At 53.3% G+C, this 11,686-nt stretch overlaps 1 protein-coding gene across 3 annotated transcripts in view; it reads left to right on the forward strand.

Moving 5' to 3' along the window:
* RRBP1 (ribosome binding protein 1) overlaps positions 1 to 11,455 on the forward strand; it is a 64,524-nt gene extending 53,069 nt beyond the window's left edge. For 2 of the 3 annotated variants that reach the window (XM_084776142.1, XM_084776143.1), the window contains 14 exons: positions 670 to 760; positions 1,442 to 1,534; positions 3,076 to 3,168; positions 3,247 to 3,330; positions 3,915 to 4,004; positions 4,527 to 4,619; positions 4,725 to 4,796; positions 5,371 to 5,466; positions 6,495 to 6,578; positions 8,426 to 8,521; positions 9,073 to 9,156; positions 9,539 to 9,637; positions 10,316 to 10,459; positions 10,917 to 11,455. In XM_084776142.1, the coding sequence (XP_084632268.1) occupies positions 670 to 760; positions 1,442 to 1,534; positions 3,076 to 3,168; positions 3,247 to 3,330; positions 3,915 to 4,004; positions 4,527 to 4,619; positions 4,725 to 4,796; positions 5,371 to 5,466; positions 6,495 to 6,578; positions 8,426 to 8,521; positions 9,073 to 9,156; positions 9,539 to 9,637; positions 10,316 to 10,459; positions 10,917 to 10,955 (1,258 nt within the window). In that variant the 3' untranslated portion in view covers positions 10,956 to 11,455. The remainder of the gene's footprint in view (positions 1 to 669; positions 761 to 1,441; positions 1,535 to 3,075; positions 3,169 to 3,246; positions 3,331 to 3,914; positions 4,005 to 4,526; positions 4,620 to 4,724; positions 4,797 to 5,370; positions 5,467 to 6,494; positions 6,579 to 8,425; positions 8,522 to 9,072; positions 9,157 to 9,538; positions 9,638 to 10,315; positions 10,460 to 10,916) is intronic. The other variant, XM_084776144.1, reaches the window with a different exon arrangement.
* The last annotated feature ends 231 nt before the right edge of the window (positions 11,456 to 11,686 follow it).

Here is an 11,686-nt window from a genome sequence, read left to right on the forward strand (position 1 = left end):
GTACATTCTAGGGCAGAGGCTGTCACATTAAGATGTCCATTTGAGGTTTGTCCCTAAGAGCCTTGAGTATAGCCTTTATTTCTGAATGGTGAAGGTTGATGAAGCTCATGGATCTTTGCATCTGGAAAGCACTGGAAAGATGAGGACTTAACATCCCATACTGTGAGAGGTTGTCTTCACCCGATTCCACAGATCTCAGTTGCAGAAGCTAAGGAAAAGGAGCTTGTAGTCTCAGAAGAGTTAGAAGTCACTAGCCACTTGAGAGCTGCTAAGAGCAGTGGTGCCCAGAGTTCCAGTGGGTAAGGTGACAGCACCGCCCTGAGTCCTTAGTACAGTTCTGAGGGCCAGGTATACACCACAGAGAAGCTGCCATGTTCTGTGGTGTGCCAAGGAAGGGCCTGGGCTAGAAGAAAGGTCTTAAAAGTCCCTACTTCTGGCTCTTACTCAGGTCTGTGCCCTATTCCTGGCACTTAGACGGTGAGTGGAGAAAGAGGCTGGGCGACTAGGCATCTTCTCTAAAAGTCTATGCCTGGGCCTCTGGTGGAAGGGACCTCAGGCTGGCCCAGGCCTGGGCATACAGTGGGAGGGACCTCAGGCTGGCCCAGGTGCCCAGGCAGGGAAGAAATAAGTTCTTGGAGCCAAAACTGAAACCTCACCATGTCCCCCTAGTCTCAAGGAGCTGGAGTCACAGGTGTCGAGTCTGGAGAGGGAGACGAGTGAGCTCAAGGAGGCTATGGAGCAACAGAAGGGGAAGAACAATGTGAGTGGACGGTGCTGCGCTGGGGGGGGGGGGGGAGCTGGAGGGGATGAGAGGAGGCGCAGTTCTCCCCAAGTCACCTCAAGACACTTCTGTGTAGGCCACCCAGACCCTGTGGCACCTGGCTTTGCCTCCAGGGCCTTTCCCAGCGTTTGCACTGGGAGCCTCTTCTCCATCTCCATTCCCACAGTCCACCAGCTGTCCCTCAGAATGCTGGGGACGCAGTGTGCCACATCTCCTGTGCTTGCTCTTGCCCTTGTCACAGCCAAGGTGTGCTGGTTGCCCAGTGCTCCCCCACAGGGACAGAGTTGTGCCAGGGGCCAGCTTTCTGTTTTGGGGGCCAGAAAACTCTTCCCTCTGAAGAGACAGGCTAGCTCCCCACTTCCTCAGTCCAGTGTTTTCTGAAAAGGGCAGGTTGTTTTTACACTGTACTTTGACTGAATTGTACTGCGGGCCACAGTACCTGGCTTTGTATTGTATTGAGTACTTCCCCCGAGAGGCCATGTGCACATGGAGCCAGGAAAGGATAGTTAGCCCCTGGTGTAGGTTCTGTGAATTACCCTGATTGGGCCTTCAGGGGGTTTTGTGGGCCCTGCCTTTGCTGAAAGCAGCTTGGAGCAGCCTGTGGGGACTGTGCTATAGCTGACCTGGAGTGGGCTGCTCATTTTCTCTGGTTTCCTCTAGGACCTCCGAGAAAAGAACTGGAAGGCCATGGAGGCATTGGCCTTAGCAGAGCGGGCCTGTGAGGAGAAGCTGCGCTCCCTGACCCAGGCCAAGGTCAGAGCACCTGCCCATCCTGAGTCCTTTGATCAGGCCAAGGCTGGAGTCACAAGCAACACCTATCTGGTTTAAGCAAACACCATGAAACGCATAAACCACGGACAGGATGCCTTGGCCTCAGAGCGTCTCCTGTATTTCCCAAATTCCCACGTCCTCTTCTTTCCTTCCTTCCCTCCTCCCTTTTTATTTTTCCTTAAGATGAAGAGAAGAAACCTGTGCCCTTGATGGCCTCTCCTTTGTTGAAGGAGCCCAGACACAGAGCAAGTTAAGAGTTTTGTGCCATTTTCATCCTGGGCAACATTGAATATTCTCGCCTGTTGCTCAGGCCCTCTGAAATTATAACGCATCTCAGGGAAATGATCTTAGCAGTGAGCTTTGGGCGGTAAACTCCTCTAGGGCCCTTGGTTGGTCAGGAGTCATCATGGAGTCTCATCCCCAGTAGTGTGACACCCAAAGCTCCTGTGTATCCTGCTCATGGATGCACATCACACACGTCCGTCCCACAGGAAGGCGGTCTCCTATCAGCATTGCTTACACAGGAGTGTCTCTCCATAGGCTTGGCTTTGCAGTGACTTGTGCTTCTCCAAGGAAATGTGAGGGTGTCAGAGAAGGACATGGGAAGGGCTGGCCTTGGCCACGCCACACTCTTAGAGCTAAAACCAGGTGGCTGGAATCTTGGACAGTCAGCCCTAGAAATGACTTGTAACTGTCTGGCTCATGTAGCAAAGGTTAAGGTCGTGGCCTTAGCTGTTACCTCACTCAAGTTGTGGCTGCACAGGCAGATGGTAGAGGGTCACTTCACATGTCATGGCGTCTGCTTTATGTATTAGGTATAGGCAGCCAGAGAGCTGTTTGCAAGGTTGGGACCACCCACAGCCTCCAGCCATGTGCAGTGGTGGAGACCTCCCAGTGGGTTCTGCCTGTCTCAGGGTTAGGAAGACTTCTAGGTCAAAGCCCTTTGGAGCCATTCCATGGATTTATGTCCTTAGGGGATGCAGTTGTCCTGGGCTTTGTGTCTTGGCTCCTTTAATTCTCTAGTGTCCCCCACCCTCTTCATGCATTGAATAAGGGCTGCTGTCCCCCTTTGGAGGGCCAGTGAAAGGCGTTAGGCTTGGCACAGCTTGGGATGAGTCAAGCTTTGGTCACCTTTACTATGTTCTCGAAGCTGGTTTAGCTCTGCCTGGTGGGAATTTGGCCCCTTCTCTTCTAGAGTAGCCAGAGGTGAGCCTCCCCAGCCCCTGGCCCTGACTCTGGTGGCTGCTGGGGCTCTGGTGCCCCCTCCACCCTCAACAGTTATACCTGTTATGATAGCACACACTCTAGTCTTTGTCCTTCCCTACCCTGCCCTAGCTGCGTACTTCAGCTTGGTCCTTGCACGTGTGTGTACAGTCTAGCACACACAGGCTGGAAAGGGGAATTCATGGGTCCTGAGTGTCGGCTGGTTCTAGCAAAGCAAACAGCCTAGCTGTCCCTGACCCTGGCCCTCCTGTGTCGGGCTGAGCAGAGGCTGAATGCTCCTCTTCTCTCCCACCCTCCAGGAGGAGTCAGAAAAGCAGCTCCATTTGGCTGAGGCCCAGACCAAGGAGGTCCTGCTGGCCTTGCTTCCGGAGCTTTCCATCCCAGCACACCAGGTAGGAAGGAGAATGGCTCCCTGGGTCCCCACAACTGTCAGGGAGAAACTCAGCCTCACTGTGCCTGTTTCTTTGTAGAATTATGCAGAGTGGCTGCGGGAAGTCAAGGAGAAGGGCTCTGAGCTGCTAAAGAAACCACCTGCCTCCCTGGAGCCCTCCTTAGTAAGTGACACTGCCGGGCATGGGTCTTCTGTGCCTAAGCCCTGGAGGCTTCGCCTTTTCCAAACCTACTTTATTTGGGGTTCTTTAAATGCTTATATTTCCTTTCCAACCCACCTACCCTAGATAGGAGAGAAAGGAGGTTGATGGGAACAGGAGAAGTAGACCTTTTTGTAGTTGGCAGGATTTCAGCAGACCAGCAATTCCCCCAAAGTTGCTGCTGGAATCTGGGACAGCAGCCGGAACCCAGAGCCCTGAAGCCTTCTCTGGAGCAGTCTCTCTAGGAGCATCTTGAAGTGCAGCGATGAACAGCCAAACAATACCAAGACCCAAAAGCCTCTCAAGAGTCTGTACTAGGATGGATGTGTTTTCAGCTGGCAAAAACCAAGCCCCCCCACTTCTAAATGGATAAACGTTACCTGTTCTCTCACAAGTCTGTTCCCCATCACACACTTGGGATCAAAACAAAAACATGTCTCCATCCATCACAAAGGCCTCTGGCCGTAGGAATCAGGAGCCCAATTCTTTTCAGTGAGTTGTCAAGAGAAAGGACTAAACTAGACTCCTGATTACCCCTCTGCCCTTAGGACATAGTCTCCAAGCTGAGGGAAGCTGAGGAGACCCAGAACACCTTGCAGGCTGAGTGTGACCAGTACCGCACTATCCTAGCGGAGACGGTGAGCAGCCGGGGCCAACCTTGGTGGTGACTGTGGCTTGGTGTTCCTGGGGCACTGCCAGGAAGGAAAGCTTGGAGCCTTTGGGGCAGGAGATGGCATGGTTCTGTGTGACCTCGAGTAGCCCCCTTGCCATCTCTGGGCCTCATTTCTTTAGCTGGATGGTAAAGGGAATGAACAAAGCTCGTGAGTCTTTGTTGTTTTTAAGTTGGGAACAAGAATTGGTTTAAGGTTTGGGGCTGGAAGAGATGGTTACCAGAGAGTATACCTGGGGAGGTGGGCAGGGGGGAGGACATGGTAGGCCTAGGATAAATAGGGTTGGACCCTTTGATTCCAAGAACAGTAGGAGCTGGGGCTGCAGACCTCATCTCCTGCTGTAACTCTGCCAGGGCCAGCTGCTTTCCCTGTGGCACTCAGTCACACAGAAAGTGGGATTGAATGGTGCTCTGAGGGTCAAAGGATGCAGTGTATGTTCGTGGGATCAAACTAGGGAGAGGGCGTGCCTCAGTGTCACCTCCCCTGCAGGAGGGAATGCTCAAAGACCTGCAGAAGAGCGTGGAAGAGGAGGAGCGTGTATGGAAGGCCAGGGTGGGAGCTGCTGAGGAGGAGCTCCAGAAGGTATGGCTGGCCTACATGCCTCCCCAGAGCCTGGTGCCACAGCATGGGCGGGCCCAGGAGTCTTCCACCCAGATTCTCATGCCTGATGGGTCTTCCCCTTTGTAGTCACGGGTCACAGTGAAACATCTGGAAGACACTGTGGAGAAGCTAAAAGTGGAACTTGAAAGCTCAGATCAGGTATGACAGTCTCTGTTCTTAGGGTTGCATCTATTGTCCTGTGAATGTGCTGCTCAGAGACTGTATGGGTCTTTGTTATTTTTTATTTTTATTTTTTCCTCTTGGACCACATGTCCAGGGAGGGTATCCTCTTCTGAGCAAGGGCTTTGTCCTGTTCGGCCTAAATGATAAGGTTCCCGGCCTCAGTGGCCTGGGAGCCATGGGCTGCCCAGCTCTGCCCAGTACTGGTTTTGCTTGTAGACTGGAGATTAAGATACTGCAGCAAGCCTTGACCCTTGTAAAGGGGTCCTCTATCCTAAGCTTGGCAGTGTACAGCTAAGGTGTTTCCCCACTCCGCCTGCAGCCTGAGGACTTGGCAGGACCCAGCAGGACTGGATTTTGGTTTGATGTTGAGTGAGGGGCTCTCTTGCCAGGGATTGTTTCCTTACTGACTTCAGTTTACCCAGTAGTATGTTTACCCTTGCTCATTTCAGGTCGAGCCAGACTTGGCACCCATCTCTCCCACTTAGTATGGTTAGGGCCTCTGCTGACCACTGAGAGGCTCTGACTGGTTTCCGTATCTGCCCCTGTGCAGGTGAGGGAGCACACTTCATTTTTGGAAGCAGAGCTGGAGAAACACATGGCAACTGCCAGTGCAGAGTGCCAGAACTACGCCAAGGAGGTAGCAGGGGTGAGTGATGCCACCATCCCATTGTCCTGGTCCTGAGTGGGCTCTGCCCCATCAAGCCTAGGTTATTCCCTGTGATTCCTTCTTACTGCTTTAGTGCTTGTCAATAGAACCTCAAAGCTAGGTTTTCAGAGGCAGGCGGATCGCTGTGAGCTTGAGGCCAGCCTGGTCTACAATGTGAGTCTAAGATAGCCAAAACCCTGTCTCGGAAAAACAAACCAAACCAACCAACCAAACAAACCAAACGCTAGATTTTTGGGCTTCTTCCAGAGCCCTGCAGAGGACTCTGGACTGACAGCCCTGAAGTGTCTTGAGGAATATTGCAGAAAGGCAGCCTCAGGGCAGGGCAGGCACAGAGCCTCCATTGTGAGAGTGGCTGCCTTTCAGCACGTGCCCTCTATCTGGCTTGCTGCTGTCATTTTTAGCCGAAACTGGGTTACCATCAGAACTCCCAAGCCTGGTACCTTCAGTCTAGTTTTGACTGTAAACTTTACTTTTTAACAAGAGACAATGGACAAGATGTCTCAGGGTTTCTATTGCTGTAAAGAGACACCAAGATCACAGAAACTCTTGAGGCTGGTTTACAGTTTAGAGGCTTAGTCCGCTGTCATTATGGGGGAAGCATGGCGGCGTGCAGACTGACATGGTGCTGGAGGGGCAGCTGAGGAGTCTACATCTTGGTCCACAGGCAGCAGGAAGAGACAGTGAGCTGCCAGGCCTGCTTTGAGCTTCTGAGACCTCAAAGCCTACTCATATCTACTCCAACGAGGCCACACTTCCTAGTAGCGCCACTCCCTATGCGCCTAGTGGGGCTATTTCCATTTAAACCACCACAGCAAGTGTTTCTGAAAGCCTGGGTGTGCCATCCTTCCTAAGTCAACTAACAGAAAACTGTAGGTCATTTGCCCCATCCTATGTAAATCTCCTGCACCTGGGTTCCATCTCAAGTTTAGGTGTGGATTCACTGGAACTGGTTTTTCTTCCTCCCCCCCCCCCTGCTTCTCCCCCTCACGTGGCTGTGTCCTCTGAAGTTGAGGCAGCTTCTCTTAGACTCTCAGTCTCAGCTGGATGAAGCCAAGAATGAAGCCCAGAAGCAAAGCAGTGAGCTTGCCCTGGTAGGTGCACGTATGTCCTGGACAGTGGAGTCTGACCGGGGTGTGCATGTGTGACTACGTGTGTGACTAACTTGATGGTATTTTAGCATCCATGCAGACTCTGCAGCTTAGCAGGGCACATCATGCAGTACTCATGTAGGGCAGGCTTGGTGGGACTTGAGCAGTGTGCCTAAAACTCTTGAGCTGGGCTTGTAGCTCCAGGGGTCAGGGTGCTCACATGCCGTTTCCCATCTCTGAACAGACATGGACCAGCCCAAGACAGAGCTGTGGGACATAGAGGCCTTGCTAGCCTGTCTTGTCACCTGAGCAGTCGAAGACATAGGGCCCTTCATTGCCTTTTGGCGTGTCTGTGCTCTCTGCAGGTTTTCCTGCTTCAGTGCTGGTTCAGGCCTTGCCAGTCTTACACGCGATGATGGCCTGCTCCCTCTGGCCCTCTGCCAGATACTGGGAGCAGATGAACCTGCACAGAGATGTAAGAAGCCACACTGTGCCTCGAGTCCACTCAGTTTCCCCAGTTTGCAGCTGCTCTGTCTGGCCCCGTGTCCCAGCTGCGTGGCCAGTTGAGTTCCGTCTTCACAGGGCTCCCTGGCTCTAGCTGCAAGCAGCAGCCTGTGTGTGCGCCACAGCTGCGGTGTTTGATCTGCACTGTCACTGTGAAGAGCTTGGAGTGGAGATTGAACATGTGCAGCTCTAGCCAGGAGACCCGCCTGGCACTAGGCCGGCACACCACACACTGTCTGCTAAGCCCGGCGTGGGTTCCCGATGACCGGATCCAGCTCTTAGGCCTCGCCCAGACTACCCTCACCAGAAGTGGGTGTTGCCCAGGCCAAGCACCCCACATTTAAAGCTGCTGTTCTCAGCCATTTGCTAGGCTGGGTCTGGGTGACAGCCCCCACCCCCACCCCGTACCCCAAGGGGTGCAGCCCAGGCAGGGCGTGCACACAGAGCATGCCTGCCAGGGGTTGTTATCTTCCAACTGTGTGCTTTGGTTTCTGCCTATGGGGCCTTTTGGGAAGGCAGACTTGGTGGCTTGCCTAGTAAAGCTTAGTTGGAGACTAAGGCCACTCAGATGCCCTGAAGAGCTTGTATTTGAGTTCTATCCTCAGGCCTTTTGACTGGGACCTTTCCCAAGCAACCTGTGTAACCCTGCTGCCCTCCAGATGGAAGGCCCAGAGGTCTAATAGCCTCAGGGCCACTATATTGTGTGACTTGCCCCTAGCAAGAACTCAGAGGAATGGGGCAGCACAGGGCAATAATAGTGGACTTACCATCTTGTCTGGGCCTCTTAAAAGGCCATGTGCAGTAGAATACATCCTTGAAGAACTGAGATGTGGCATGTTGTTAGCTGCCTTCTGTTCCATATGAGCTGCCTGACTTTGCTCTACATCCACTGGAGTCACTTTGCTTCTGGGGGAGGGGGTGTTGCCCCACAAGTTCGCCTCAAAAACCGCACATGGTTCTCATGGGCCCAGGGGCTTGTTGGCCTCAAGGCTTTTAGGCTCAGAGTAGAGTGTGGGCCTGGTCTATCCCTCCTACACAGGGGGATTTGAACATCCATTACAAATGAAAAACTTTTAAGGACCTGGGGATACACGGATACACACACACACATTCTCTCTCTCTGTCTCTCTTTGTCTCTGTCTGTCTGTCTGTCTGTCTGTCTGTCTGTCTGTCTGTCTCTCTCTCTCTCTCTCTCTCTCTCTCTCTCTCTCTCTCTCTCGGGTGTGTGTGTGTGTGTGTATGTATGTGTGTGTACGTACACATGTGTACGTGTGCACGTGCTTGCTCGCTGTGTACCTGCATGCCACTGGTGTCTATTTGCACAAATCCACCCCTCCCTGTTTCAGGTCAGGCAGCAGTTGAGTGACATGAAGAACCACGTAGAGGATGGTGACGTGGCTGGGTCTCCAGCTGTCCCTCCAGCCGAGCAGGACCCTGTGAAGGTTAGGGTGATAAGCTGGCCCTCAGATATGTCACTAACCTCAGATGTTCAGGGTGGGCAGCCTCTGTGCTGACTAAATTGAGTGCAGGTGCTTCCGGTTCCACTGCTAGCCACCCTCCCCACCCTGCTTGATGTAGATGAGAAGGGCCTTTGGCCTTCACAACACAAGGAAGGGGCCTGGAGCTTGGGTTTGGGACTGTGGCCCTCTTAGCTTCCAGAGTTTTGACTAAAGGAATAGCTACCAAGAGCAATTGGCAGGAGGCAGAGGCCTGTCGCTAGGCTCTGTTGGGGACCTGGGACCTGCCCCGTGAGTCCCATGAAAGGCTCCTGCAATTGTAGGGTCCCCCAGCATATTTTCTCTTCTCTGCTTCTCTCTTGAGTCTGAGGCACTGTCTCACTGGAAGTGAGAGTGCTAAGAATGACCTCAGGACAGGGAAGGACCCAGGGAGTTGTTAGAAGCAGCTAGAAGGGGGGAGGGGGGCTGCAGTCTCAATCTGCCCCAGAGGGGCTTGTGTTAGACTCTTCAGTCACACTTGTGGTGTCTCCATATAGCTAAAAACACAGCTGGAGCGGACAGAGGCCATCCTGGAGGATGAACAGACGCGGCGGCAGAAGCTCACAGCTGAGTTTGAGGAGGTTAGGCCCTGCCCAGCAGCCCTCAGCCCCAAAAGCTTTCAGACTGTCTTGAGAGCTTGGGCATCATCGGCTCTGCCCTGCCCAGCTTTCCAAGGCACCTGGGCTAAGAAGTTGTGTGTCCCAAGTGGGTGGGTGATGGTGCTGAGTCTGCCCCAGGAACCTTGCATCTTTGGGGGACCCTGAACGTGTATGTGCGTGCGTGTGCGTGTGTGCGTGCGTGTGTGTGTGTGTGTGTGTGTGTGTGTGTGTGTGTGGCCTATCTCCATTTCCCATGTGGATCTACATGAGCTGCTGTCCTCTTAGGCTGGGAGTGCCCCCACCCCTTCCCAGCCCCTAGGGGACCTGCTAGGCCTCTCACCCAGCCTGTCCCCGTTCTGACAAGGCTCAGAGCACAGCGTGCCGGTTACAAGAAGAGCTGGAGAAGCTCCGCGCCGCTGGCCCCCTGGAGTCTTCAGGAACAGAAGAGGTGACACAGCTGAAGGTAGAGGATGGCACTGGGGCACAGGTTGGACTTAAAGGTCTTCAAGGCTTTGGCCACTGTTGAAGTCATTGCTGTGAAGAGATACCAAAGAGATGCCCAAAGCAACTCTTAAAAAAGAAAGTATTTAACTGAGGGCTTATTTACAGTTTCCGAGGTTTATTCCGTTGTCATCATGGCAATGTGCATGGTGCTGGCGCAGTAGCTGAGAGCTACACCCTGGTCCATAAGCCAAGGAAGAACTGGACTTCATGGGCTTCTGAAACCTCCAAATCCCACTTTCAGTAACACTTCTTCTAACAAGGCCACACCTTCTAAACTTTCTCAAATAGTGCTACTCCCTGACGACTAAGCACTCAAATAAATGAGCCTGTAGAGGCCATCTTATTTGCGGAGAGGGGCCAGTCCAGAGCACATCTCAGTTATAAGTTAGTGTCATCATTTAAATGAAGTTCTATAAAGCTAGTCATGTTTCAGCTATACATGCAGTGGCCTTCACAACGAGCCAGCAGGCCAGGAAGCTGTCCTAGCAGAGCAGAAGTTGCTCGCACACAGCAAAGGCTTTCTCCCAGCCAGCACTGTCTGAGTGACCAGAAAGCTTCCTATGTTCGTGGAGGTGCTCAGAGCTAGCTCTTCCTCTTGGTATATGAGGCTGACTACCTTCAACCCTGTGACCCGCAGGAGAGACTAGAAAAAGAGAAGAGGTTAACAAGTGACCTGGGGCGCGCTGCCACCAAACTCCAGGAGCTTTTGAAGATGGCCCAGGAGCAGCTGACAAAAGAGAAGGACACAGTGAAGACGTTGCAAAAACGGCTGGAAAAAGCAGTAAGTACTCAATGCAACTGGACTGCCGGGCTAGGTCTGGGCCACCAGGGGTTTGGTTCATGCTGTTTAGGAGGCCCAGGGAAGCAGGTCACTGGGGATAGAGAGCTACAAGGGAGGCCACAGCTGCACTGCTGGCTTGTCCTCACCCTGCAGTCTGTGTGGGTCCTTCAACCTGATTGGAGTCCCTTGCTTACAGGACTACAGCTCCTCAGCCACTCTGCCTCACATTCCTCTCTTCCCAGGGTCCCCCAAATTCCTATGCATACAACCCACTCTACCCCCAATCAAGCCCTGGAGTCAGCTCTGGACCTCCAGACTGACAGGTTTGCTTTCTCTGACGTGTTTAGATTGCCTGTGGAGCTGCCCGGGAAGGCTCTGGGCACTGGGCACTGGGCACGGGGCAGGTGGCAGTGTCTGGACTCCTGGCCGGGCCTTCACACACTCACTTTGTTTGCAGGAGGATGGTAGCAGCTCAAAGGAGGGAACCTCTGTCTGAGTCTCCTCGGCAAACTGTTCAACTTACCAAAATGCCTTACACATTCCTTACAAATAAACCAACCAACATGGCGTTATCCAGGCCCAACTTCCAGTGAAGCCATTGGAGACAAGTCTCAGAACCACAGAAATAAACCTTCCAGACCCCCCAGGCTGTAAAAGACCCGATGTCACATTTGATAAACACTATTCCCGGGAGCAGCCCTGGACCACCTCAAGCAGACGCCAAAGCCCTCATTCAACGCTCACAGACCAGGGTGTGCTGGGAGTCCAGGAAGCGCGGGACTTACGTCAATCAGTGCAATTGTCTGTATTTCTCAGTGGGGCCGGGTCGGGAAGCAACAGGCCAGGGGGTGAGTTCTCAGAGGCTGCTGAGCAGACTGGAGGGCCTCAGCCCAGCCCAGCAAGGCTGCAGCCCTGGCACCCCTGGAAGTTGCCAAGCAGAACTGACATGTGACTGCCTGGATGTCAATGCCATTAAAACCAACGTGTTGCCCGGCACTGGGTCTGAGTTTATGTGAAAAGTAGTCACAGTAGGGTGTGACCCACCAGGAGAGTGGCTCTGAGCAGCAACTGGCTCCTGTGCCAGCCTTCTTCCAGGCAGCAGTATTCACATCCCCTAACCTGTCCTCTAACCTGAGAGCTGACTGGCTGAACTTGGCTGGGGGACAGCTGACCCTTGGATGCCAAGCCCTATGGGTAAGGGTGACTAGAGGGTGTGATCCCCACACT

This window comes from Acomys minous, assembly GCF_964271855.1.
Source record: "Acomys minous genome assembly, chromosome: 3".
Classification (NCBI taxonomy): domain Eukaryota; kingdom Metazoa; phylum Chordata; class Mammalia; order Rodentia; family Muridae; genus Acomys; species Acomys minous.